Source organism: Molossus molossus, unplaced genomic scaffold (genome assembly GCF_014108415.1).
Source record: "Molossus molossus isolate mMolMol1 unplaced genomic scaffold, mMolMol1.p scaffold_m16_p_22, whole genome shotgun sequence".
Lineage (NCBI taxonomy): Eukaryota > Metazoa > Chordata > Mammalia > Chiroptera > Molossidae > Molossus > Molossus molossus.
This window is the reverse complement of record NW_023425358.1, coordinates 32,150,343-32,178,015: the sequence shown is the minus strand read 5'-3', so window position 1 is coordinate 32,178,015 and position 27,673 is coordinate 32,150,343. Positions and strand designations below refer to the sequence as shown.

The following is a 27,673-nucleotide window of genomic DNA, read 5'->3' as shown; positions in this document are numbered from 1 at the left end:
AAGCACTAGGGACCTGCTGGGCTCCTGGGCGAGAAAGGGGCACTTGGGAAACTCAGCCGACCCCATCTCTGTCACCCACCTCTGCCCCCAGATTATTGAGCGGTTTTGCAGAGGGGCAGGCCAGAGAGAGGGGGACTAGAGAGATCTTATTTTGTGCTGTGTCTCCTCATCCTCTGGGACCCTGACCTCCTCCTCCTCCCTCCCATCCCCAGGCCTTATGTCTGTCCCAGATAAAGGCCTCGTTCTCCTCTCCTCCCCACCCCATCCTCTCCACCAGATCGCGACCAGTGTCGAGACCCCAAGGCTAGAGCTCTGGCTTCAGGAGCGAGACGAGGAGGCCTAGCTTCAGCCAGCAGGTCCAAAACACAGACTGGAGAGCAAAGAGTCCATTTCCCTTACTTGGAAGTGGGCAGTGGGGTGGCTGATGGCTCGGCCAACCAGGGGCCTGTTGCCCAGGCAACTCACCAGCTCCGCCTCTGTTGATTGGCTGCCACTGTGGAAGTCAGCCAAGAATTAAAGGGACGCCAGTGATTGCTCTTTTGAAAACCTACCAGTCCCACTGTGGGTGGAGAAATAAAGGTCTTTCTCCTTCTTGCCCTGTCTTTTCCTGCCAGGGAAGGGGTGTGGGAGGGTGGCTCTGTTCCTGGGGACCTTTGGTTCACCCCATAAAGCAGCTTGCAACGAAGGACAACCCCAGGACCTCGGGCAACTGGAGATGCAGGGTCCCCATAATTCTCTTGTCCTGGGACAGAGGGTGTGATGGTGGCAGAAGCAGACCCTACCCAAGAGGGCAGAGGTTAAAGTTTCGTTCTGGGGCCCGGGCACCAGGCAATGCGCTCAGGGTTCCCTGGTACAATGACTGGGAATGAGGAACTCAGGCCGCGAGCTCAGAGCCTCTGGGAAAATATGGGAGACAAGCTGGGAGACACCATGATCAGCTCCTTGGTCCTTCAGAGCCCCAGTCTCTGCCCTGGGGGAGGAGGGCCAGGTTCTGTCTACGGAGAGACCGGGACAGATCCCAGGATCTGCAACAAGCTTCTGATCAGCGTTGGCAACACCCCGGAATGCCCAGGTGGCTGTTGTGGATGCTGCGGCTCCAAGCGACCTCTGCTGGTCACTCGTGGGATAGCGCTGCATCCTGGTCCACCTTCTCCCCAGTCAGGTAGGTTTGGTTTCTATCCCACCCTAGAGTCACACAAACGCAAAAAACGAGTCCTTGGAGGCCCTTCCAGTTCTGTTCTTTGGGTGTTTCCAAACATAGTATCCCCTGTGATTCATTCTCAAACAGACTTTCACCCCCAACCCTAATACATAAAATCGCCCAGCCCCGTGATCCTTAAATCACGTTCACCCACACCACCTGAGGAACTTGTTAAGCATCCTGACTCCTCCTACCCCTCACTCCTTCCAATTTTGATGTAGATCAGGGTGGAGCTCAGGGATCTGCATTTCCACCCCAAGCGGGGAGGGGCTTTGGGCCAGTCTGAGAAACTCCTCCCTGGCTCCTGAGCTACCTCTATGGGACCCAATTTGAAAACCACACATCTAAGTCACTCCCTCATTTTATGCAGGGTAATCTGAGGCTCAAAGAGGGGGAAGGAGCCCGGCCCAAGGTCTCCCAGACTCCAAGCGTCTGTCTGAGTCCTGCACATTGGGGTCTCCATCTACTCTTTCTGAGGGCACCTGATTGTGGAAGCTTGTGATGAGGACCATCAGCCACGGGCAGGGTTCAAGAGGGTCAGTGAGGTTATAGTGATTGGCAGACATGTAGACAGGAAAGACTGAGCCGGTTTAGTGCTTGTCTGGGGGCAACAAGACCACATGGGCATCAGGGATTCAGGTACAGCTGTATCCAGCAGCTCAAGGTCAGGCTAGCCTCGCTGATGTGGGTAGAGGCCAGTCCAGTGAAGCAGAGACCTCAGGCTGAGCCAAATGAGTCAGGTTCCTTATCCCAGCCACTCAGGTCTGCTTCCGCCCAGAGAGTGAGACTCATTCAGTGCAAGGCTGGTCCCTGCTTCCATGCTCCAGGGTTTGGGCTCAGAGCACACGGGACTAGGAGATCTCCAGAAGCCTCCAAACCACAGCATCAACGAGGACAGCCACAAGGAGATCCTGGGCCAGGGCACACCGAGAGAGGCCCACTGGCTCCTTATTCTTCCTCCTGGGCTGGCGGTGGCATTTCCTCAGGGCCCAAGGGGAGCCCAGACCATTTTCCGCTGCTCCTGCTGCTGGAACTCCTCGTGGGCGTGATCCAGGTCTTCGAGGACGTCCAGCAGGCGGGCAGCTGCTGCTCTCTGCCCGACCAGGGCATCAGGACAGGCCCCTGGGAGGAGGGCCACAGGGGCTTAGCCAGGCCAGGGCGGCTGCCACAACCCACACCCAGTGGTCTCGGCTCTAGATTTGCCTTGTGCCTTGAGAATCCTCAACATTATCAGAACCCACACACCCAGCCCCGGGCCGCTGGTGAACTGGAAACAGGACAGTGACTCGGAGGACACAGGGGTGTACGTGGCAAGTCGTGGAAGGTGTGGAGAGGGCAAAGGAAGGGGACCTCCTTAACTTAACCCTTACCTTCCGGGGCACTGAAGTCCTTCCCTGTGTCTGCCTCCGGACTTGTATCCATGTTGAAATCCTCCAGGAATTTTATCCTAGAAGTTGAGAGGGAGAAAGACAAGGCTGATCCCTGATTCCCAGTTTTACTCTCTACCCTAGTGATTCTCGGCTGGTTGCAGGAGATATTATAGGTTCTGACTAATCAGCACCACCAACGTCCTCATCACAGCCAACATTTATAGAGTCCTAGACACTATTCTCGGCCCGTCACATGGATTCACTCATTCGATTATCACACACACACACACACACACACACACACACACTTATCTGAGGGGGGCACTCACTATTAGCTCCATTATACTGATGATTACTGAGGCACAGAGAGGTAAAGTAACTTGCCTAAGGTTGAGCAGCATCATAAAAGTTACCATTTTTTGAAAGATAACTGTGTGGCCAGGTACCTACACAGTGCTTCACTTGTGTCAGCTCATTTGATGCTCAGGTCAACCCCATGAGGTAGGTACTACTACTAACCCTCGTTTCCAAATGAGGAAACTCAAGTACGGAGAAGGTAAGCAACTTGCCCACGATCACACAGCCAACAAGTGGCCAGGCCAGGATTCGAACCCCCGCAGGCCAGCTTCAGAACCCACTCTGTAGTGAGTTGGAACACATCTCTGTCACTGAATAACAGTGTTCCTGAGACCAGGAAGGGGAGGGACACATCCAAGGTCTGTGCCCGTGTCTGGAGTCCCAGGTATTTAAAGATGCTAAGATGCAGTTCTGTGCTCGGGCCTGCCCGAGGATGCGTCCCCGTCCTCACCTTGAGCTTGCCCCTCCCTGCCCCGACCTCAGCTGACGCGCCTGGGAAGAACGGCTACATGAACAGGGGAGGCCACAGTGGGTGGCGGGCCCATCTGCTCATAGGGGGTGCAGTGGGATGAGAGGGGCACCCACCTGAGCTGGTCCCGTCCCAGGAGCAGCTGCCGATATACCATCTGGGTCTCAGCGTCGGGATCCAGTGGGTCACTCCAGTCTCCCAGGGTGACAGCCGAGTGTGTGTGGCTGCAACCAGCAGCTGAGGGGGCGCAGTGTCATCAGTAGCCCCTTCCAAAAGCCCCCATGGTGGGCTGTTGCCAAGCCCTGTCCCTTCTGCCTCTAAAATCACTCTGCAAGCCTACTACCTCCGTCAGGCCCACTGCCCCACCATCGCCGCGGAGCCGTGGCCCCGCCTCTCTGCAGCCCCCTCCCAGTCCAGGCGCCAGCCACACTGAGCCCTTCCCATCCTTCTGCCCCCTCTGTCCCCAACACCGGCCTGTGCTCCCATGTTTGCTCTGCTTGCAAAGTATGTCCTTACCCCACCCCTGAATCCACCTACTCTTCTCGGGCCACATCTAAGCAGCACCTCCTCCAGAAAGCCCTCCTTGATCTCCTACCCTGGGGCAGGTCAGAGGCATTCTCTGGAGTCTCAGAAGCCTCACCTTGGCACTTAGGAGGCTGCATTACAATTGCCTGGCTATTCGCTTGTCTTCCTCGAGAGCAAGCCTAATGCCTGGCGCATGCCTCACGCTGAATCCTCACAAAGCCCTGGGAGGTGGGTACTGTGATCAACTCCATTTCACACTTGAGGAGACTGAGGCACAGAGAGGTTAGGTAACTTCCTCAAGGTCCCACAGCCAGCCCAGGCAGCGGATTAACAGGTGGGGAGGGAGGAGCCTGTGTCTACCCCGCCCCCTCACCTGAGCGCTCCGCCTGGAGGCAGCAGGTCCAGCGCGCGCTGCGGAAGGCACCAGGGTGGCAGGTGGCCAGCTTGTCCGGGTTGGGGGCGCTGGCCTTGCGCAGGGCCGACAGCCATTGGTTGAGATCGTTCACATTCTGCAGGGAGTGGGGGAGGGGACGGTCAGGGGTGCGATGGGACTCAAGGTACACCCTCCGCCCCCCACCTTGCGGTGCCTCACCTTGCACTGGAGGTAAGTGGTGTGCAGCGTCCCCGAGCCGTCCTGCGTCACCACCTGCATCACGTGGGGCAGCTGGAAGGCGCCCTCGTCCACACGCTCCACGGCGCGGATGTGCGACACAGGAATGGAGGAGCGCATCTGGGGAGAGGATTGTCCCTGCAGGGTGGGCTGGGAGCTCCAGCCACGCGGAGCACGGGACAGCTTTCCTCTGGGTGTGTGCGTCACATGGTGCCCCCCGGGCACCCCGCCTATCCGTGATCAGTGTGCATGTCCATTCAGCTGTTCCCTGAGTCCCCAAGTCCTGCCCCAACACTAAGTGACAACTTCTCTGGGCATCAGCTTCCACCACCACCATCACCACCATCACCATCATCATCATCATCATCATCGTCACCAGACATGGCACTTGGGATGTGGTTCTAAGCCCTTCACATGTATCAACTTCTTCATCATCCCAACAAATTTCTGAGGCTGGGTCTATTCTTCCCAATTTGAAGGTGAGGGAAACTGAGGCACAAGAGGATGGATGACCCTCCCGAGGTCACTCATCTGGCAGAGCCAGAATTGGAACCCAGGTAGATGCCCTGGAGAACCTACCTCTGCTGACAAAGCAGAAATACTTCGGCTGTGATTATTTATGGTGTGTACACAGAAGTGGGTGGATCCCTGCGTGTATCTCTCTGTGCTGGACTTGAATGGCAGCCCGTGTGAGCAGGGATTGCGTCTGGTTTACTCTGCAACGCCTAGAACACTGCACGGTGCGTCGCAGGCACTCGATAAACGTTTGATGGATAAATGAGGGAGTGAACAAATGCCCAGCTGTGTGTGCCTAACAGCCAGGCACGCACCTCTTAGTGAGCAGATCCCATTTTATGTACGTCTCTGTGGTCTGTGGGCACAGACCTGGCTGGGAATTGCTGAGGGTGATGGAGCATCGGCCTTGCACTGTGTGGCCACATCTGGGAGGGTATGTGTGGGCCACTCCGAGGGGACATTCTGAAGGACATTTGATGGTGAGTGTGTTTAGGTGTATGCCTGTCCCTGGCCTGGGCCCACATGGGCCCAAGGGTGTGAGCAGAGCCTGGCCTGAGAATTGGAACTTGCCAAGTTTCTGTGGGGCCTTGGGCAAGTCCTTGCCCCACCCTGGGCCTCAGTGTCCCCTTGAGTGCAAAAAGGCCACTCTATGAGGGGGCCACCACGAGAAACCCTTCCCCCGTGGACTGAAGGCCCACCTGCCACTCAGGACTCTTGGAGTAGGAGAGGGTCTCCCCACTGAGCCAGAAGTAACGCTTCTTGAAGGCAAAGCGTGTGGCCAGACCAGCGGGATCCTCCTTGCGCTTCAGCAGGTAGCCTTCTCGAACGGTCACGGAGGGCGGGACCAGGGCCCTGGCTGGGCCTCCAGCCTCTGGGAAATGGGGAGGGGGGACAGTGAACCCTTCCTGTCCAGGCTCAACGTGCCCTGGCAGCATGCCCAGGGCCTCACGGATGACCATGAGTCTCTGTTCCGTAGAAGTCATCTCAGGAGGATGAGTCCATTGATGGCTTGGCCAGGAGCACAAAGTTGGCTTTGATCCCTCATACTGAGGGATCCGCAGGCAGTGGCGCAAGCAGCCAGCAGGGGGAGCCATGCCTCATGGAATCGGTCCAGGGAATGCCTGCGATCCAGCCACTCTCTGGGAGTCCAGACACAGGCTCCTCCCCAGCACCACAGGGGGCCCTCCCGCCACAGCCAGGGCTCCGCCTTTCAACAGGTTGCACCTGTGTGACTTGGACCCAACTATGTCATAACCTGGGTCCTACATTGTGATATAGACTCAACCCCAACTCTGCTTAAAACTGTCCTGTGGCTGCATTTCACTCCAAAACCCTTCCCACTACCTACAAAGCCCCACACAATCTGGCCCCCTCACCTCTCCTTCACTCCCCCTCATTCACTCTTCTTCACTGGCCTCCTCATTGGTGCTCTCTGTCCCCACCTCAGGACCTTTGCACAGGCTGTTCCCGGCCTGGAACACTCTTCCCCAGGATCCTCATGGCTTGCTCTGTCCTCTTTCAAGGTTTTTTTTCTTTCTTTCTTTCTTGGTACGTGCCCCTAGTAGGAACTGAACCTGGGACTCTCTGGACCACAGGCCGATGCTCCAACCATGAGCCAAACTGGCCAGGGCCTCTTTCAGGGTTTTAATTTCACTCTCGTGAGACCACTTCTGGCCACCCTATCTGAAAGTTTGCCTCCCCCCCCCAGCAGTTCCTTCTCTCCCTTAGTTTTTCTCCTTAGCACTTCCTAACACACCATGATTTGCTAGCTCATCTTATGTACAGCCTGCTGTCTCCACTAGAATAAAACTCCCACGAGAGCAGGAGTTTCTTCTGACTCTGTCCAATTCACCGCGGTTCCCCCAGCACGTGGAACAGTGCCTATTGCACAGTAGGCACTTACTAGATACGTGCCGACTGCGTGAACACCAGGCCACCACCCCCACCCACATCTCCACAGTGGCTGGACCGGCGCAGCAGGTGCCAGGAAATGTTAGTTGAGTGACTGGCTGATGACGAGCATACTCCTTACTAGGGGTGGGGCAGGTCCCAAGGGTCTAGGGGAGTGACAAGCTAAACATGACAGAGCCACAGGAACTCACCCTCCTCCCCATCCACGTCCACCAGCTGGTCCAGGAAGTCTCGCACACGTGAGATGCTCTGCAGCAGGAAGGGGTGCAGGGGGGCCATCCACAGCTCCTTGCCCTGGCCCAGCTGCTGGCCCAAGTTTCCGATGCTCTGCACAGCCTGGAGCACAGAAGCAGGGGAAGCCAGGGCCATGGTCACTGCAGGGGGACGGCCCTCTGTGAACCCAGAACAGAGTCCCAGAGTCCTGGCTCCCAAATCAGTATTCAAAGAAAGGGGAAAACCCATAGCAGCACCTGCTCTGGGCAATAGCTGTCCCTCCCTGTGAACAAATATGTACCCCTAGGGCTCTTACTATTCTGTCCACCCCCCAGCCCAGGTCCCCCCACCCAGGACTGCCTGATCCTATCATGCACACTCTGGATCCCATCAGAACCTCAAAATGTGGCCACTTTGCAAAGGATTAATTAATACTAAGGTGTAAATGACTACTAGCCTGCTTCCCACTTTCCTCCTGGGGAGAGTAGGGTCTTTGTTTCAAAAGAGGAAATCGGAGAGTATAATGATGCCTTCACACCCGGGATGGACGCTGACCGCGGTGTTCAGACAGGTTTCTCTGGGTCTCATCCGGGTCTCCTGTAGGTTTGGCCTCCCCACTCTGTTCCTACCACATTTTCCCCCGGCTCAGAGCACCCAGGACGGGGGCCTCGGCGGCTGGCACCTTGGCAAGCAGCAGCAGCGAGCGGCTGGTCTGGGGATCTGCGTGCTGGTCCCGGAGGTCGAACAGCTTCGGGGTGAGCACGGCAGGTGCGAAGAATCGCAGGAAGAGGAAGCCACTGATGGCCAGGTACTTCACGTCCTGCCGAGAAAAGCAGCGGGTGAGAGGGGAAACTGAGGCAGCAAGGACTGTAGACTTTATGGTGCCAGAGGAAGCGGAATGGGAGGTGGGTCAGGAGGCCATCCTGGTCTGCCAAAGAGGCTTTTCTTCTTGGGGCCTCAGTGTTTCCATCTGGAAAATGAAGTAATAATACCAATACTGCACCAGCAGTTTTAGCCAAACATCCTCAGAGTCTGCTAAGGCCATGGTCCTATGAAAGAAACTCCATCATTATCCCCGTTGACAGAGGAGGAAGCAGAAGCTCAGAGATGTCAACGGACGTGTCCAAGGTCACACAGCTGATGAGTAAAGGAGGCAGGATTAAAAGCCAGGTCTAGACCTGGCCGGTTTGGCTCAGCGGTTAGAGCGTTGGCCTGTGGACCAATGAGTCATGGGTTCGATTCTTGGTTGCGATTCGTCCCCAGGCCTGGTTGGGGTCGTGTGGGAGGCAGCCACTCGATGTGTCCCTTTCACATCGATGTTTCTCTCTCTCTCTCTCTCTCTCTCTCTCTATCTGAACAAAAATGGAAAAATGTCCTCGGGGTGAGGATAAAAAAACAATTCTTTTTTAAAGCCAGGTCTACGATTTATGATAATGAATAGCAACAGGCCAAATACTTCTCCATACACTTGTTTATTTAGTACTCATCCAGGAGGGATCAGATCTCCATTTTACAGAGGAAGCCACTGACGCCCAGAGAGGGCAGGTCACTTGCCCAAGGCCTCACAGCTGTAAGTGGCAGAGCCAGGATGGAGTCCAGGCGGGATCTGAACTCGGCTCTCCACCACACTCACCCAGTCAGGAGCTAAGCCTGAACTACCACATCTCATCTTCAAACATCCCGGGGGTCGAAACTATTACCTCCTTTGTCTAGAAGAGGAACCGGAGGCTGAAGAGGGCACCCAGTTGGGCTGGCTCCAGGGCCTGTCCCGTGTGCACCCCCAGCCCCAGCCTCTGCCCTGTGCAGACTGTAAAGTGCGGGACCGTCTACGCGAGACCCAGGCCTGGCCACCTGCAGGTAAGGCTAGTTAGTTCCCCAGCACCAGCCCAGGGGACTCAGGGGGTGTGTATCCATCCTGGGTGCAACTGGCTCCCCCCAGGCCACCCCGTCTCATACTCGCTGGGCTATATTTAGCCTGAGAATGTCCTCCGGTGTTTATTTAGGGGCTGTATTCGTGGGAGACAATACCCTCCCTGGTGGGTGCCCACTCCCTGCGCCACCCCTGTGTCGGCTGTGAGCCCTGCCGGGGGCTGGGTACCTGGAGCTGCCCAGAGAGAGTTCTCTGCCCCCACCCCACTCATCTGGAACCCTGAACTGCCCCAAGGTCACCACCCCTCACCTGCCATGTTCAAGGGTAATTTTAGCCTAGACCAGCCCATGACTTCCTCCTTTCTTGAGGAGGAGGAACAGGTGTCAGAGATGCAGAGAAAGGGGCCCCCCGACCCCAGCCAGTCGTGTGGGCCGAGAACGGGGGAGACTTGGGTGTCACCAATATTGGCTCCACCCACAAGAGCCAGACTGTGTGGGGAGCTGGCCTCTGCTCCCTTGCCCCTGTGTCCCCACGTCCACCTCTGCTAGCAGCTGGGTGAGCCCAGCAATGGGGGCAAAATCAAGCCGGGTCCCAGTTTGGAGGCCCCTCCTCAGCGGGGGCTAATGGGGAGAAAGGAGAGACCCCAGCTGGGAATCCGGAGGCCTTGGCCAAGGCTCATTCCCCCTGGGCCTCAGTTTCCTCCCCTGTAAAATGGAACAACCCGGTGTGGCTGTGAGGACTAGATGAGGTAACATGTATGCCTAAGGTCTGGCCCGTGGTTAAGGCTGCATATACTGCTGCTACTATTACTGTGGTTGTTGTTATTATTATCACCACCCCCTGTGGGCTCCAGACTCTGCCAAGAATGTTGTCCCCACTTCGGCCAGGACACAGAGTACTTGAGCATGACAGCCTAGCTTCTGTCCCACCGCTGCCCTGCCTGTCCGTGTGACCCTGGACAAGCTCCTGCCCTCCCCAGCCTGTCTCCCCAGCTGCCCCGTGGGAGCCCGACCCACCTTGTGCTGCGCCTGTGGGAAGCGCTCCTCCACCCGCAGATGCAGCTGCTTGAAGGCCAGGCGCATGGCAGCTGGGCAGCGGCCCGCAGAGCCCACAATAACATCCACGATGGGCCCCAGGTAGCCCGTCAGCAGCCCCAGGCTGGTCTCCCGCACATGCTCCTCCGAGGGCGTGCCCTTGAAGGAGATCCTCCTGGGGACCAAGCAGAGCGGTTGTCTCAGAGCCTGGCCCCTGCCCCCTCTAACCCTGCACCACCCCCACCTGCTCAGACAGCCCCCACCTCCCCATCCCCCCTCCGCAACATCTCTCCCTCCATTCCCAGCCTCTCCTTGCTTCTGCTTAAACACGGGCAGCTCATTCTGGTCTAAAAGCCTTTGTATGTGCTGGTCCCTCTGCCTGGGACTCCTTGCCCCCACATCCAGCTTAAATGTCACCTCTTCAAAGAGGCCACCCCTCCCCCATTGCACATCATCACAGACCCTGGTACCAAGGGCATTTTCAGCATGGACATGCCAGACACACGCTTCCACCCCAGGGCCTTTGCACTTGCTGTTCCCCCTGCCTGGAACACTCTCCTGCACATGACTCTCTCCCTCACCTCCTTCAAGAGTTTGCTTAAATGTCCCCTTCTCTGTGAAGCTGTCCTGTGACCACCCTATGGAATACCGCAAGCCCCGCCCCTGCTCCTGGCACTCCCAGGACCCCCCCGCCCCCGTATTCCTGCATTCCACTGATCCTGTCCAAGAAGCTGCTCCTTTCGTTTATGATCTGTCTCCTCGCAGAAGAGGGACTGTGTCCATTTGTCCTCTGCTGTGAAATCGGTGTCCGGCCAGTACGCAGCACACAGTAGGTGCTCAACAGCTGTTCCAGTGAGTGGGCTTTGGGGCAGCACTTTCTTATTTGCCATCATCCTGTTCCTCCCTGACTTGTCCCACCCAGAGTAAGGCTCCGATTGCACACGCTCAGACTGCGAGCCCCACAGAAGCCAGGCCGGGGGTTCTCGGCCCCACTGTGTCCTGGACCCAAGAAGCTAAGCCCTGAACTAACGTCTCTGGCACTAGCATTTAATCCTGACGGCAACCTGATGGACTACGTAGCCCAATGGTCCCCATTTAACAGATGAGGCAGCTGAGGCTCAGAGAGGTCACCTTGCAAATAGGGGGCAGAGCTGAGATTAGAACTCAGGACTGCCCACTGGGATCTGGCTACTACCCTGCACTGCCCAGGTCCCGGATGCCCCTGCTCATTGCTTGCCAGATGCACTGGGAAAAACCTCTGCCTTGGGATTTCACAGAGGGACCCTGCCCTCGTGCTCAAGGCCTGGGTTCAAATCCCTGCAATGCAATTTCTTCCCAACTGTGCAGCCCTAGGCAGGTGACCTCCCCTGTCTGAGGCTGTTCCCTTGTCTGGCAAAAGGGGTCCTGATGCCTGTCTCCAGGGTTATCAGAAGGTGTGGGCAGCACCTGCTGGGCAGGGCCCAAAATAAAGGTAAGGCCCTCTCCCGGCCCGCCAGAGTCCCCAGTGGATGCCCAGCAGCCAGCCTTCACGGCCTGGAGGGAACAAGCCCGCGCACCCTGGGTGGAGTGGCGAAGGGTCCTGGAAGGAGGAGAGGAGCCCACGGAGGCGTGGAATGACCCCCGGCCACTGCCCTGCTTCCCCCAATCTCATCGCGCGCTCCAGACCCCACCTCTGCACGCAGGTGCACGCAGGTGCACGCAGGGCCCGCCCCCGAGGGCCTCGGCCGCCAATAAGGAGCACCGAGGACTCAGGGAGCATAGCTTAGCGCTGGGCCTGCGCGTGGAACTCAGTTCGTTCTCGCAGCCCCACGGGGTGCCGTGGCTTCGCATCAGCGGTGGCAGCTGTGGCTTGAACTGGGGGGCTCAGATTTCCGGGTCCTGCCCGGAGCCTCTACGCTAGAGGGCAGAGGTGCCCACAGGGGACACTGGGCTCCTGAGGGGGTGGCAGGCGGCACCAGGGGTCAGGGCCCACCCCCAGCTCTGCTCACTTGGTGCGGCCCAGGTCCATCTTGCTTGGGTCCAGCTCGATGTACTTCTTCTCTTCGAAGACGCGGTTAATCGCCGGCTTCAGGACCTCGTGCAGGTAGGGCATGCCCACGAGCTGGGGGCAGGGGGCACCACACGGGGCGGGGCTGAGGGTGAGGCCAGGTGTGCCCGTGAGGTAGGGGCAGGGGCACCATGCAGGGAGAGGTTCAGAGCGAGGCCAACGCATGCTCAAGAGCTGGGGTGGGGGCATGACCCTGAGTGCCACTCAGGTGAGAGGTCAGGCACTCCCCACCAGCACCCCAGCTCAGCTACCCACTGCCACCTGAAGCCAGCCAAGCTCTGGGGTCCAGGTAAACGCTGGGAAGGGGGTCCCCTTGAGGAAGCTGCCGCCGGCCCCACCAGGCCTTGCCTACTCACCTTCATGAACTGTTCCATTGACTTGGATGCCAGGGAGTTAGAACGGAAGAGGGTGTTGGGGTCAGCTGGGAGGGCAGAAGGACATGTTTTCTGGGTTTTGGGGGGCTGATCCACCTCACCCCACCCACCCAAGGTGAAGGTCAGGATTTTTCCAGCCTCAGGAATCGAGAACACCTGCAACATCAGCTCCATTCACAGTACAGAGGCCCAGGGTGGTTAAGTGATCTGCCTAAGGTCACACAGCTCAAGAGTAACAAAAACCAGCTTGCTGGGAAGCACGGCACGGAGAACGCTCTGCGCGCGCGCGTGTGCACACGAGCCCCTGTCCTCTGCCTGAGCGCCCTGTACTCCCCCGAAGACCCTCTGCAGACTCCTCCTTGAGGAGTGATGTCTGGGGGGTCATGCAGGCAACTCACTGGTCCGTGCCAACTCCCGCCGGGTGAGATAGTCCAGCAAAGGCCCAGCCAGACCCTGGCCAAGAAAGAGCTTCACCAGCTTGGTGGCAAGGTCCTGGCGGCAGTCCCCCAAGGTCAGCTCCTCCAGCACAGCCAGGGGGCTGGAAACATCCTCCTGTGAAGGAGGAGGCGGGAGAGGTAGCCCCGGACCCTAGCCCCGGACCCTGGCCTCCAAAGCAGAAGAGCCCAGATGGGTCCCCTGCAACACGGGAGCCAGGAGCCAGGTCGTCCCCACGCCTGGTGGAACTGCTTGTCTGACACCCACCTCGGCCGGCCCCAGCACAGACTCCATGAGCAGCTCCCGGAGGGGCTGGTAGCACCGCGAGGGCAGGACACGGTCCTCCATGAGGCGCACCTTCAGCCGCAGGGCACCCAGGTTCCCCCTGGCCGGGCAGAGCACAGGCATGGGTGTATGGGGTACGTGTGGACAGGTGTGGAGAGCCAACGTGGGCAGGTGTGAGCACAGGCAAGGAGCAGGCATGTTTGCAAAGCAAGGTGAGCGTGGGCAGGTGTGAACAGGTGTGAACAGGTGTGGCCAAGTCTAAACTGATGGGAACCGACATCGACAGGTCTAAACGGACAGGGGCAGACAGTAAGCAGGGTGGCCAGCATGAACAGGTACACAGGAATGGACAGTGTAGACAGACCCAGGGTTCTGAACACACATCAGCAAGTGTGAACTGAGATGTTCACCAGTGGATGGGTGTAAGGTGAATGCATGTGGACATATATAAACACAGTTGTGAGACATTCAAACATGTGTTAAGTGAATGAACAAGGTGACATGGTGATCGCTCGTGGGCTGACATGGGCATCCACCACAGGCTGAAGATGGTACCCAACATGGTTCCAGCCTGGTCTCCTCCCTCGGCCCCTCATTTACCCAGAATCCTCCTCAGCTCCAGGAAAGGGCAGGAGACGGAACCAGCCGTTGGGTGGGTTCTGCTGCAGGACCTTTGGGGGGAACTCCACCTGGGGGAGGACACACACAGCCTCAGCTGAGCCCCACCCCACCCCACCTGGCCCTGGAAGAAGAGCTCAGACTACCCACCCAAGAAGGGGTGGCATAGCCTGCCAGGGGCCCCCTCTTCCTCCCTCTCAACAGCAGTGACATTCCCTCCCCCATTCCCAAATGACTAGTCCCGCCAGGGCACTGAGGGCTTCCAGGGACATTTATTTGAGGAAACTGAGGCTCAGAGAGGTGGAGTGACTTGCCCAACATCACACAGCTGCTAGAAACAGCATGTCAGACTGGGTATATTTTCCACTCTGTTCGGGGACACAGTTGCATCTATCACAAGGCTTAAAGACAGTCCAGACCCCTGAGCCCTACCCCCTCTTTCAAAATAACTTTATAGAGATATAATTTGCATTCCAAACAATTCATCTGTTTAAAGTTTATCATTGAATGGTTTTTAGTATATTCAGACTGTGTTAACATCACTAATTTCAGAACCTTTCTGTGAGGCCCTCCAAAAGCTGTTGCTCCCCATCCCACAGCCCTGGCAACCACTAATCTCGTCTTCAGAGATATATTCACCAATTCTAGACATCTCACATAAATGAGATCACATCATATGTGTGGGGTTTTTTGTTTTTGTTTTTGGGTTTTGGACTGGCTTCTTTCATTTAATGTATTGTTTCCAAGACTCATCCGATTGTAGCAGGTATTGCTACTTTGTTTCTTTTTATGGCTGAATGGCATTCCATTTATGGCTACATCACCTTTGTTTACTCATTCACTGTTGATAGATATTTGGTTCCACTTTGGCTACTATAAACAATGCTGCTAGGAGCATTCATGTACAAGTTTTTGTGTGGACATGTGTATTTTCATTTCTCTTGGGTACAGGCCCAGGAGGGGAATTGCTAGGTCACGTGATAACCATCTTGACCCATATCAGGCGCTGCTAGCATTGTGTAACCAGGCCTCCCTCTTATCTGCTCTAATCTTGCCTCCTTTTAACAACTGTCAGCCCAGCCCTGGCCGGTTTGGCTCAGCAGTTAAAGCGTTGGCCTGTGGTCCGGAGAGACCCAGGTTCGGTTCCCGCTAAGGGGCACATACCTCGGTTGCAGTTTGTCCCTGGCCCTGCTTGGGATGTGCGGGAGGCAGCCACTTGACGTGTCCCCTTCACGTCGATGTTTCTCTCTCTCTCTCTCTCCCTCCCATTCTATCTGAACAAAAAATGGAAAAATGTCCTTGGGGGAGGATAAAAAAAAACCCCACAAAACTGTCAGCCCAGCCCAGCCAGTGTGACTCAGTGGTTGAGCATCAACCCATGCACCAAGAGGTCGCCAGTTCGATTCCCAATCAGGGCACATGCCAGGCTGTGGGCCTGATCCCCAGTGAGGGGCATGCAGGAGGCGGCCAATCAATGTTCTCTCTCATTGATGTTTCTATCTCTCTCCCTCTCCCTTCCTCTGTCTCTAAATCAATAAAGAAAAAAGTAAATAAATAAAGTCATACAAAAAAAAGAACTGTCAGCCCTGATATACCTCCACTACTATTGAGAGGCAGGAATAATCACACCCATTGTTTTATTGACTTTTTTTTTTTTATCCTCACTTGAGGACATTTTTGTATTTATCTTCAGATAGAATGGGAGGGAGAGAGGGAGGAAGAGAGAGAGAGAGAGAGAAACATCAATGTGAGAGAGACACATCAAGTGGTTGCCACCCACACGACCCCAACCGGGGCTGGGGACAAACTGCAACCGAGGTACGTGCCCTTAGCGGGAACCGAACCCGGGACTCTCTGGTTCTCGGGCTGATGCTCTAACTGCTGAGCCAAACTGGCCAGGGCCAATCCCACCCATTGTACAGATGGGGAAATTGAGGTTCTAAGAGAAAGACCTTGACCCCAGATGATCCAGGAATAGGAGTGAAGGGCTTAGATTCTGAAGAGAGAGAGACCAGCGTTCAAATTCTGGTGCTGCCATTTCTTAATCATGTGACCATGGGAAAGCCACTTAGCCTCTCTGAACCTCAGTTTCCCCATCTGTAAAGTGTGGACAATAGTCCCAGCCTATCGGGGGTGGCCTTGAAGGTAAATGAGGTTATGTTGGAGAAGCATTTAGCAGAGGGCCAGCACACGGTCATCCTGGGTACCCTCAGCTCAGAACGCAAATCTGGGCCCACCGCGTGACCCTGGGCTGGGTCCTGCACCTCTGAGAGGCCCCGCTCCTCAATGGACAGGGGGCACTAGGACTCCATTACCCGGACCTGAGGAGGCAGCTTTCACATCCACCCGTCTGAGCCCCGGGATACTCAGCCCACCTCCCTTCCTTCCCCCTGGGAGGTGGTGGGGGCTCACCATGCCCAAGAAGTCGTTCTTGCCCACCATGTCCCAGTCCCAGAGCTCCACCCGCAGCGGGCATGGGGCCCCTGGCATCTCCCGCAGCTCCAGCACCTCATCCCAGTGTGGGAAGCGCGTCTTCTTGATGGTCTGGCGGAGGAGGGGAGGAGGAGAGAGCTGGGACCCCAGCACTCGATGCCCCACCCTGTCCCAGCTCCCCTCACCACTCACCGATGTCTCCAGGCTCTGCCTGCCCCAAAACACTCGTGCGAACGGGTCAGACGTGCCGGAGATGTCTCGGGGGGCCAGGTCCCTGGAGACGGAGGAGGACAGGAGTGGGAGACACAGGACCCTCAAGGACCAAGACCCAAGCTGGACCTTGGAAAAGGGTTCAGGGTGGACCATTCAAATGCCACTGGTTTCCAAGGTAAAGAACTACTCCTCTGCAGGGACCCCGCGAGGAGCACCCCTCACCATGCCCGTCCAAACCCAGTCATCTTCCTATTGATTAATGCCGCCCAGTGAGGAGGCACTAGTAATGACCCCATTTTCCAGATGAGGAAACTGAGGCACAGAAAGGTCAAGTCCTGCATCACAAAGCCCAGCAGACGAAGGTGTAGTGGGGAGGGGGAAGGGAGCCCCAGTGTCTTTGGAGCCCGGGGATGGGAGACCAGATGCCAAGATTCAAAGCCTGGCTCTGCCATTTGTTGTCTGGGTGATACGGGGGAAAGTCACTTCACCTCCCTTATCTCCAGCTTCTCATCTGGAAAATGGGAGCACGTAATAACAGACCAACCTCACAGGGCCAAGGGTGAATGACATGATGTGTGTACAGGGCTTAGCATAGCAGCTGACAGGTAGTGAGAGCTCTGCTCAGGTTTTCATTCAACAAACACTCATGCCCACACCCTGGCTAGGACCCAAGAAAAGTCAGGAGGCAGAGACCCCTGCCTCTGTTTGTCGTGACAACCCAAAAGTCTCACCCCCCCCTCCTTCCTGAGGTCTCCCAAATCCCAGGACCCCCCACCCACCCACCCAGGAGCTGATTGCTTCCTCCTGCTTCTCCTCTCCCACCCCTGCTCAGCATCCAAAGTCTTCTTTGGTTTCCTAGGAGCCAGCCCAGTTGCTAAGCGACAGCAATCGGTCCCTTTCCCGTTGCAAGGATCCTGTACAGCCTTGTGGCTGGGGAGGAGGCCCTGCCTCATGCTCAGTTCTTTCTCCTGTCCCTGCCCCTCTGGTACTCCTTCGCCCAGACTCCAAGGATCCCCAGCTGGAGGCAGGAATCTGGACGTGGTAGGAGAGGCACAGAGAGGGCAAGAAACAACTTTAAAGTCACACAGCAAACTAGAAATAGAGATCCTCCCCAACCTGGGCGAGAATTGGCCTAAAAGTGAAGGTTGGAGGAGTAAGGTGTGTAAAAAAGGCAGAAAGACAAGGTGAGAGATGAGAGGGGAAAGTATTTAAGAAAGCCAAATGGTGGGGAGCCCAGAGAGAGGAGAGAGAGATAGAGAGAGAGAGAGAGAGAAAGGGGATACAGGGTGATAACGAGGTGGAAGGAAAGATGGATATCCCATGAGCTGGTGCCCCTGGAGAGTCATTCGTGGGTTTTGCTGGTCCTACATCCATCTTCCTTCTGATGTTTCTTTGGGATGGGACCTCCCCTCCCTCTCTCCCAGCCCGCGTAACTTAGGTGGGCTGATCCCTCCGTCCACTCCAGGAATGGGCTTGTGACTCAGACCTGACAAATCAGAGTCAGTGTAATTGACTCAGAGACAGGTATGTGCCCCAGACTGAGCCAATAACAGTTATTCCAAAAATACTGGTTGGAAATGATAAGAGATAGAAGTGTTTTTTTTCTTTCAGTTGGAGCTGCCAGGTTGTTAGGTTGTCAGCTGAGGCACTGGGGCCATCTTTGCCCCCCCCCCCCCCCCCCCCCGCCCAGGAGAGACTTAGAATGAAGCTAACACAAAAGACAGCTGAGGAATCTGTGTCTACGGATTCCTGATGTCACTGTTTGAGCACCTGGATCCAGCCATGCCTGAAGCTACATGTCATTCACATGAGACAATCTGCTTAAGTCAGTATGATTTAGGTATTTCTGCTTACAATTTGATTAGTACACTTCCACACTCATCTGTCTGAGTGTCTGGCCTTTGGTTGCTGGTTGCTGGGGACCCAACAAGTATTTTGCTTGTGCTTTGAGCCCAGGAAGTTGCAATCTAGTGAGATGCTGGCTGTGAGCTCAGAGGTGCCCAGGAGTGAGAAGTCCAAAAGGCCAGGGCAGCTGGGGGCAACCAGGGGATTTCTGCTCATTCTCAGACCACCCCCCACCCCCCACGATGACCATACCTGGCCTTGAGCACGTGGCAACGAAGAGAGCGGCCCCGCACATCCTCCAGCATCTGCACGGCCAGGTAGATCTCACCTTGCACCTCTGCATCCGGGTCCACACGGCTCAGGTTAATCCAGCTGTCTATTCCTGGAGGGCACAGGCACCGACATTCATTAAGCACCTGCCGTGTACTAGGCGTTATGTTAACTTAAACACCGAATTAACATTAAAGACGTATCATCGCATGGACTTTATCCGTGTTAGCCTTCCGATGGAGGTGCTGTGATTATCCCCACTTCCAGATGAGGAAAACAAGACTCAGCTAGGGAAGAGCTCTGCCCATGAACCCACAGCTGGAGGAGACAGAGCTAAGATGTGCACGCAGACAGTCGAGTTCTAGGACCCATGCCCTTCACCGTTCAGTCCCAACATACTCTCCCTCACGTAGATGTTGGGTATTCCTGTCTCTGTGCCTTCACTGGGCCATTCGCCCTTCTCGGCCTGCGTCAGTCGAGTAGATCTCGGCCTGGCTCCGTCTCTCTCATTTCCCTCAGCACTTTGGAGAAACTGCTCCACTGCCTTCTAGCTTCCGATGCAGTTCCTGGGACGTCGTTTTGGCCTAGAAATCTATCTTGAGTAAACAGTCTCGTTCCTCTCTAACTGCAAGGACTACGCCTCTGGTGCTCTGTAGGTGTACCCCAACATGTCTAGGTAAGGACGTTTTCTTATCCTGCTTAGTACGGGTTGTGCTTTCCCTATTTACAAAATCGTGTTCTTCCTTGAGTTCTGGAAAATTCCAGGTCATCGGTTGTTTGGGGTTTTGTTGTGTTTTTTGTTTTTTTTTGGTGTTGTTTTTTTAATCATTTCCTAAGTATATATGTATGTGTGTGTGTGTGTGTGTGTGTGTGTGTGTATATATATATATATATATACATATATATATATATATATATATATATATATATATATATATATAATTTCCTCTCCAAATTATTTTCTATTCTCTCTTTCTAGGACTCCAATTAAATGGATGTTGGACCTTCTCAGCTATGTTCTGTCTCCAAACTTCTTTTTGATACGTTTCTTCTTGTTTCTCTGGGCTAAAGTCTGAATAATTTCTTCAGATCGCTCTTCCAGCTCACTAATTCTCACCTCTGCACCAAATGATCTGCTGTTGAGCTCACCTACACAGTTGTTAACTTCAACAATTATACTTTCTATCTCGAAAAGTTTGATTTGGTTCTTTTTCAAGTCTGTCTGTTTGTTTATTTATTTTTTAATGTATTGCTTTAATTTACTGTGGTTATTGCTGGCCCTTTCTAGTGATTACATTTTTTTATTTACTTAAGTATTTTCTTTTTAAAAATGCTGTTTATCACAATTACAACATCTAAAGTCTTTGTGGGTCTAAATCTGAGGGCTGTTGCTTCTGCTGACTCTTGCTCATGGTGACCCCCATGGCTCAGATTAACCCAGCTATCAATTCCTGAAGGGCACAGGCGCTAATATCTGTTAAGCACCTACCATGTACTAGGCGTCGTGTGTGTGCTCACCTTTGATTGTGAATTTATGTGTGTTTGATCTCATTCTGTGCGGGACCTAACAGGAGGATGCTTATCCTAGAGAGGAGCGGTGCTGGCTTATTCTGGGCCTCTTTATAAGGGTCTCAGTGGAATAGGAAGTTTCAGGGTCAGTACCATCTGCCTTGCCCTAGCTCAAGATTTAGTGTGTTGACTGCGGATGTGATACTGACATTTACTTTCGCGGAAATCCTTCCTTATTCCCTTGCTGTTGCTCACCACTCCCTGCTCGGTTTTGCTCACGATTGGGGGAGGGGAGGAGAACACTAAAGAGTTTTTCTTCTTTACAGTAAATCCAACAATGTATTAGGAATCCCATCTAATTCAGGAGCTCACTGTTAGATGGCAGGAGGGCCCTTCTGAAGATGTAGTGCTCCAGGCTGCTGGAAGTGAGAACTCCATTGCGCCTCTCTCTGTCTCCGCTCCTCCCCCCAAGTCCAGGATGCTGTCAGCTTTCTCTCACTTGATTATTGCACAGACTTCAAACTGATTTCCCAGATCTACTCCTGTCCCACTGTGATCCAGTATCCACAAAGCAGCACAGAGATCTTCTCATCTCTCTTGTCAGCCTATCCTTCTATAGTATGGCTCCAATCTCTTCACTGCCCTGCTCAAGGACTATCAATGGCTCCCCAGTACCTCCAGAAAAAAATTCAGACTCTGGTCTGGCATCTAGGGCCTTCCCCAATCAAGCCCTACAAAATACTTTATCTGGCCCCAGCCGGTTTGGCTCAGAAGTTGGAGTCGGCCTGCAGACCAGAGAGTCCCGGGTTCAGTTCCCGCTAGGGGTGCATACCAAAAAAAAAACACACACAAAAACTGAATCTGGTCTGGCCCACACCTGACCTGACCCTAGAAGAGAATCCATGGAGATGCACCTCAGCATCTTTGCCAAAGCACCTTGAAGGACCAGCTCATTCCCCTTCCTCCAGGAAGCCTTCTTTGACCACATGGCCTGCTTCTCCTCATCCACTGTCGTACCAGTGATGTTCCACATCCCTCCACTCCCACATTTCTATCCTGTTTACATCAAACACTGAAATAATTTTCCACCGAGGGCTCTGTGCTTCCTGTGACATTTGCTGTGTCCTTGCAAATGCCCACTCCGGGCATGGCCACACCTCCTCCCTCTGCCTGGCTGAGGATCGGTGCCCCGCACCCACCTCGGGGGTCAGCTGCAATCGCCTCCCTGCTCAGCGAGATCTTGCCGATGATGTCATCGTGCCTGTAGAAAGACGGGCAGGTGAGGGTCCAAGTCAGGGTCCCCTGCCCCAGCTCTAGAGGGACAGACACCGAGGGCTAGGGAGGCGGGTGGATACTTTGCTTTGAGGTGTCCAGCTCCCCTCAGATGCCCAGGCTTGGGTCCCCAGCACACGTACCCCACTGTGTCCTCATCCAGCACATAGAAGGCCAGATGGTGGAAATCCAGGGGCAGGTGCACCGTGTACTCCTCCCCCCAGAAGGGGCTCAGGCTCCGCCAGACAGTTGCTGTCCTACAAAAGGGGGTACAGGGAGCTGAAACAGAGACTCTCACAGATACACCAAGGAAACCAGACATAAACAGACACATTCACATCTACACAAAGACATGTATGTAGCCTCGGAAATTTCTAGAAAGACACATCTATGTGGTTTCTACATACTGACACATGTAGACAGACATAGAGAAAACAGACACATTCACACAGACACACAGAGACCCACAGACACACTCAACGGTATATACATAAAGTTATACACAGCAGATACACACACAGAATTACACAAACATAGTAACTAACACACACAATTCCATCCATCCACCCATCCATCCATTCATTCACTTCATTGACACCCCAACTGGGTGCCAAGCCATATGGGTTATGGGGACCAGAGGAGGAGATGCCAAGGTCCGGGCACCCACAGAGCCACGCTCTCTCCTGAGCTCTTATGCCACAGCGGGAAGTCCTGTGAGTGTAGTTAGCTCGGTGGTGCCTGGTTGGATCTGGGAGCGGGGACAGAAGGGATCGAGAAAGGCTCCCTGCAAGAGCTAGTCGGGCAAAGTGGGAAGAGAGAAGGAGGACAAGCGTTCCAAGTGGCTGGAACAGCATATGCAAAGGCCCTGAGGCAGAAAGAGCTTGGTGATTTTGAGCAGCAGGAAGGTGCTGGCTGGGAAAGGGAGTGTGAGGGGCCAGAAGACCATTAAATCAGCAGGAGCCAGAGCCCTCAGTAAACAAGAGGGAACCACAGAAGGGTTAGGGGCTCAGACAAGCTCAGAAACAGACACATACATAGAACATCTTTACCTCAATACTCCTGCAGACGCCCTTCCCCTTACCCAACAGGTTACAAAGAACCTACTTGCTCAGTGAAGACACACCCAAATTTATGGCTGCAAAATTTGGTTGCCACTCCCATCCTCCTTCCTTTCACACATTCTTCCCCAGCAAAGAGTATGAGCATGCACACACACACGTGCACACACACACACATGCACACACACACACACACATGCACACTCCTCTCTACTCCAGCCCAGGGCACCACCAACAGATGGACCCTTCTTCCCATACACCCCCTTGCCCCTACTCTGGCCTTTTCCCAGCTGGGAGTCCCTCAGGCTCCCAAGGCCCTGATGCTCCTCAGAGCCCAGAGAGGGAGGGACAGCAGCCTGAGGAAACACAGAAAATCAGTCTGGGTTCTGGGGTAAGGGGGCAGCATGAGCACAGAGAGAATGATGGAGTCCGCCGGGGTGCTGCAAGCTGACCTTCCCCCATGTGGGCTCCCTGCCCCCAGCCATCTGGACCAGTACCAGCGCCAGCAGCATCCTGAATCCTGCTGTCTCCATAGGAACCAAGGCCTCAGCCATCCGCCCACCCACACCCCTCAGGCCTGCGGGGGCTGAGAGCTGTCCCTTGATCAGCCTGTGGGGGTGGGAACCAAGCGTGACCCAGCCCAAAGTCCCCCCGCTTAGACTCACACACCAAACACCCTCACATCTTCACGTGGTCACATTGGAGCCTGTGTACCCAAATAAGCAGGCAATGGCGCACATATGTACAGGGCAGCCCATGTGTGTGCACACACATCCACACATGCACACAGACCACGCACTGGTACACAAAGGGATACTGTGAGCCTGCACACCCACAGGGATATGCACATCTGGACACCAGCCCTCCAACACCCCCATGAACACTCACAAGCAGGCCCAGCTGGGCACACACGCGCACACACACCCTGGTGCCCGCAGCACCCAGCATGCAGCCCCGGAACCAGCCAGCCCAGCCAAGCGTGAGGTGCCCGCCCCCAGGGAGGCCACCATGGGAGGCACAGGCTGGCAGCCGCTGATTCAGCCCCAGGGAGCCAGCAGGGACATCATCAAGTCCAAGAGGAAGGTGTGGACCAGTGGGGCTGAATGGGGAGAGGACCTGGTGGCCCCAGCTGTCCCGCGCTGATGCCAGGGTTACAAAGCGCCCACCATCAGGCCCGCAGGTCCACCCCTGGGGTGAGCATCACCCTCCCCAGCTCCTCTTTCCCTGTGGATTCTTGCGCCTGGACTCCCCAGGTCTAGAAGGAGCCCCTCCCCTCCCCCTGCCCTGCTCGCTTGGCCCCAGGCCCAGGCTCTCCTCTCCTCACCTGGCCACCACCTCGTCGTCCACTTTCACTATGCAGTAGGGGTCACTGCTCCCAGACCTGTGGAAGGAGGAGGTTTGGGGAGGGGGTCTGAGAGGCAGTCCTGGGTATGGACCCAAGTCCACCTTCATTATACAGAGAGGCGCAACTGAAGCCCAGAGAGAGGAGGAGACTTGCCCAGGGTCACACAGCAAGTCTAGCTACGAGGCAGGACCTCAGGGGACCAGCAGATGTCCATGGCTGCACAGCCCACCCGCTGCGACCCCGACCCACCACGCTTGGGCTCCCTGGGTGTCCACCCACAAAAGTAGAACATTAGGCACAAAGCAAGAAAGTTCAGTCAGTCCCAGGAAGCCCAAAGCAGAGGTCAAGGGTGCGTGCTGGGGAGTCCCCCCTGGCTTTCCCCCTCTGGCTGTGGAACCCTGGCCCCTCTGTGGACCTCAGCTCCTCTGCTCTATAAATGGGCATAATATTAACACACACCTCCTAGGGCAGATGGAGGAACTAAAAAAGACAATACATGGTGGGAGGCATCACAGGCTAACCCCCAACTCTCCCCCGGGGCCCAGAACACCTCCCTCCGGGATGAGCGTTGCCCTCTCCAGCTTTTCATTGCAATGCAATTTCCCTGGGTTGCTGGGCCTTCAGCAGGTATGGACCTCAGAAGACTCACTGCAGGCACAGACCAGGGCACCTAGACCTCAAAACTCAACCAACAGGGCAAATGTGCTCCTTCCCCTGCAGTACCCATGAACCATCCGCCAACCAAAGCCAGCTCCATCCCCCTTCATTCTGTTACAGTCCACCCCAGCTCGGCCCCTTGTCTCATCACACAGGCCTTCTGTCTTCACCAAGCTCAGTCCAGCTTGTCTCTGGTTGAGCCCTCCCTGTGCCTCAGTTTCCTCTCTCAACTCCTTCCCTTAGCCCCCTCTGCTGGGTGCTCCAGTGCCTTCATTTCCCTTCTGGTCCCCAACTCTGAACACCTCAGACTGGACAGTGGCCTGTGCTCCTCTCTAGAGTCTCACCTCTGACCCCCCGCTGTGTAGTGCTCTGGGCCTCGGTTTCCTCTTCTGGCCCACTGGGCTGAGTAACCCCAGGAGCCTCAGTTTCCCCACCCAGCTCCTCCCCCCGGAAGCCCTTGGCTGGGTGACCCCCTACACCTCATTTCTCTCTCTGGGTTCTCTATGCCTGAGCTTCTTTAAGACAGGCTCCCATTCCTCAGTTTCCCCAACTGCGGGTGTGGGCTGGGATCCCACCAGCAAAGGGCTGGGAGACACGCCCCCTCCTGTGGACCCCACCTGACCTCCAGCCCCTCATGGGAGCCAGGCTCACACGTCAGCAGGGCTCTGACGCACAGGGGCCTTATCAGGCTCCTATCAGGTAGGGGCGAGGGTGGCGGGAGGGGGCCACCCCTCCGGACCGCAGTCTCTCCCAGCCTGGCCTCTCCCACGGCCCTGGCCCCGCCTCGGCGTGGGAAAGCAGGCCCCTCGGCTGATGCCTGCCCCGTCTGGTTTGTGCATTGGACCAGTCAGTTTTCAGACCCCAGCTGCGTGACCTTAGGCAAGTGACTTTTCCCCTCTGGGCCTCGGTTTCCCCATTTGTAAAATGGAAATGCTAGTAGGACCATAGGAAGTGTTAAGCTCGAGACCTGGCTGTTATTATTCACGATACTAATAACTAAAAGTTGTCACCGAGTCTTCCTCTGAGGCCAGGTCCAACCCCCCTAAATCTGGTGAGGCTTCAGGAAGAACCCAGACCCTTTCCTTAGGAGAGGGGAGAGAGGACACACCCTATCTAAGAGCCCCCACAGAGGGGAAGATCCCAGCATGCTCTGAGAAAGCCCCTCTGAAGAAGGGAGCCAACAGCTAGGGAAACTGAGGCAGGGTGGCTAGATCCCAACTGGGGCTTAGTGACTCCCTACCCATGCTCTTGGGTGTGGCCCACCCCAGAGCTCACCTTGGCCCAGGAACATGGGGGAGAAGGGATGGCATGGGAACCAGGCATGATTCAACTCCCTCCCCAGGAGAAGCAGAGAGAGCTCCCTCACGCCCTCAGCAGGAATGGGGGGGGGGCAGAGCACGCTGAGATGGAAACCTGGTTTCTAGAAGGGCCCCCCCTCAGCCCTCCATCAGCCGCCAGACCCCTTCCTCCGGCTTCACTGCCCCAACAGTTCCAGAATCTCTCATTCTCGGGGACCCAGAAAGGACACCACTGAAAGAGGGAGGCACCCTGGCCGCGTCTCAGTGGTTAGAGCACTGGCCTGCTCACCGAAGGGTCAAGGGTTTGATTCCCGGTCAAGGGCACGTACCTGGGTTGCAGGTTCCACCCAGGCCCCGGTTGGTGTGGGAGGCAACCAATCAATGTGTCTCTCTCCCATCAATGTGTGTGTCTCTCTCTCCCACTCCCTCCCTCTCTTCCACTCTCTCTAAAAAATCAATGGAAAAAAATATCCTTGGGTGAGGATTAACCAAAAGAGAAAAAGAAAAGAAAGAGGGAGGCAGGGGCTTGTCCAAATGGTGCATTTGCACAGTAAGCTCTCTGCCTCCATCGACTGCGGGGTGTTTATTCCATTAGCTGATGAGGATGGCGGGAGCTCTAGCAGCTCCCCCCTTGACACAGCTGCAGTGTTGGGAAGGGGGCTGGTCATGAAATCAAAGGCGGGATACTCCTTGCTGGAGGCCCACAGCAGGGGGAGTTAGGGCAGAGCTAAACCCCATCCTCAATGTGTGCAGAGGCTCAGGTTCCTGCTTTCCTTGGCCCTGGGGTAAGTCCTAACAGTTCTCCACCCTCACGGCTGCACAGGGCTCGAAGACCCTGTCCAGAGCTCCCATTGCACAGATGGAAGATTGAGACCCAGAAAGAACCAGGTTCAAGGTCAAACAGCCGATGTCCTGCCAAGGATCCCATACCTATTCCAGGTGCTGACACCCTCAGACCCCCTTCTGGGCTCCAGGCCAGGCAGGAGGGAGACCCCTCCCACCATTCTGCTTATTTGGCAACTGCTGACTCAGCCCCAGGGGAAGCACAGCCAAGGACTGGTACTGAGGGGGGGGCAAGGGGATTCCAGCCCCATCACACCTGGCTGGGAAGGAGCTGCAGAGAGGGGTTTAGCTCTTCAAGCCACTCAGCATCCAGCGGAGGCCCATACTGGGCTGGGAGCTACTGGCTGGGGAGCTCAGAGCTCTGGGGCAAAAGGACCCCAGTTTCCCCCAAGGCTGGCCAGCTGGCCATCCAGTGGCACTCTGCAAACCGAAATCCCAGATGCACACAGAGGAATGCTGGGGCCCCCTGAATCCCCAGCCTTCTGGGGCTCCTCCCCAGGGTTCTGTTAATAGGAGCCCACCCAAGCCTGGAGAAGCCCCACTTCGGACACCTGCCTGGACTAGGGAAGAGACACCACCCCATACCCCTTCCCAGCTCCCACAGAATCCGACCCTCCAATCTCCAGGGCTGAAGCTCTGGAAGACTCCCTTTAGTACATCCCAGGAACAGTCATCCCCTCTTGGCGGGGGAGAGGGGACAGGGCGGGGCATCTGTTAAGTCTGGGCGCCCCCTCCCACCAGTACAGCGATGGGCATGGGGCCTGTCGCCCCGTGAAGGTGTGCCCCAATACGGAGTCTTAGGGTCTTAGGAACGCCCCGCCCACTTCACCGACCCTTCCTGGCACACGGAATGGGCGACCCCTACCCCATCCCATGCCCCGAGCGTCCCTCACTCCCGATACACCCGGGAGTACTCACACGTCCTTGGCGGGCAGCGCCCGGCCCTCCACCACGCGGACATTCAGGGAGCTGATCTTGGCCATGGCGCCTAACCCCAAACTTTCTGGGCAAGAGGGCGCCCAGGTTCCAAGGCTGGACCACGGGGTGGCGGCAGGGGGGTACAGAAAGGAGTCTACATGTCACCAGCTGCGAGCC

At 55.8% G+C, this 27,673-nt stretch overlaps 1 protein-coding gene across 1 annotated transcript; it reads right to left on the bottom strand.

The window, feature by feature from the left end:
* Positions 1-1,720: 1,720 nt before the first annotated feature.
* On the bottom strand, positions 1,721-27,651 carry RASAL1 (RAS protein activator like 1). Its single transcript, XM_036276572.1, has 21 exons — positions 27,497-27,651; positions 23,760-23,816; positions 21,521-21,634; positions 21,305-21,366; positions 18,579-18,708; positions 16,461-16,542; positions 16,248-16,379; positions 13,818-13,906; positions 13,200-13,317; positions 12,896-13,049; positions 12,480-12,544; positions 12,065-12,177; positions 10,059-10,251; positions 7,855-7,992; positions 7,151-7,295; positions 5,747-5,919; positions 4,515-4,652; positions 4,296-4,431; positions 3,514-3,634; positions 2,572-2,648; positions 1,721-2,323 (listed from the first exon to the last, which is right to left on the bottom strand). The coding sequence occupies exons 1-21, from the start codon at positions 27,559-27,561 to the stop codon at positions 2,184-2,186; spliced, it is 2,442 nt and encodes an 813-aa protein (XP_036132465.1). The 5' UTR covers positions 27,562-27,651; the 3' UTR covers positions 1,721-2,183.
* Positions 27,652-27,673: the final 22 nt, after the last annotated feature.

Coding starts and splice junctions, on each gene's coding strand:
- RASAL1 (XM_036276572.1), bottom strand. CDS start 27,561: ATGGCCAAGATCAGCTCCCTGAATGTCCGCGTGGTGGAGGGCCGGGCG. Junction 13,050..13,199: donor CTGTGCTGGGGCCGGCCGAG/GTGGGTGTCAGA, acceptor CCTCCTTCACAG/GAGGATGTTTCCAGCCCCCT. Junction 7,296..7,854: donor CGCTGCTGCTGCTTGCCAAG/GTGCCAGCCGCC, acceptor TCTGTGCTCCAG/GCTGTGCAGAGCATCGGAAA.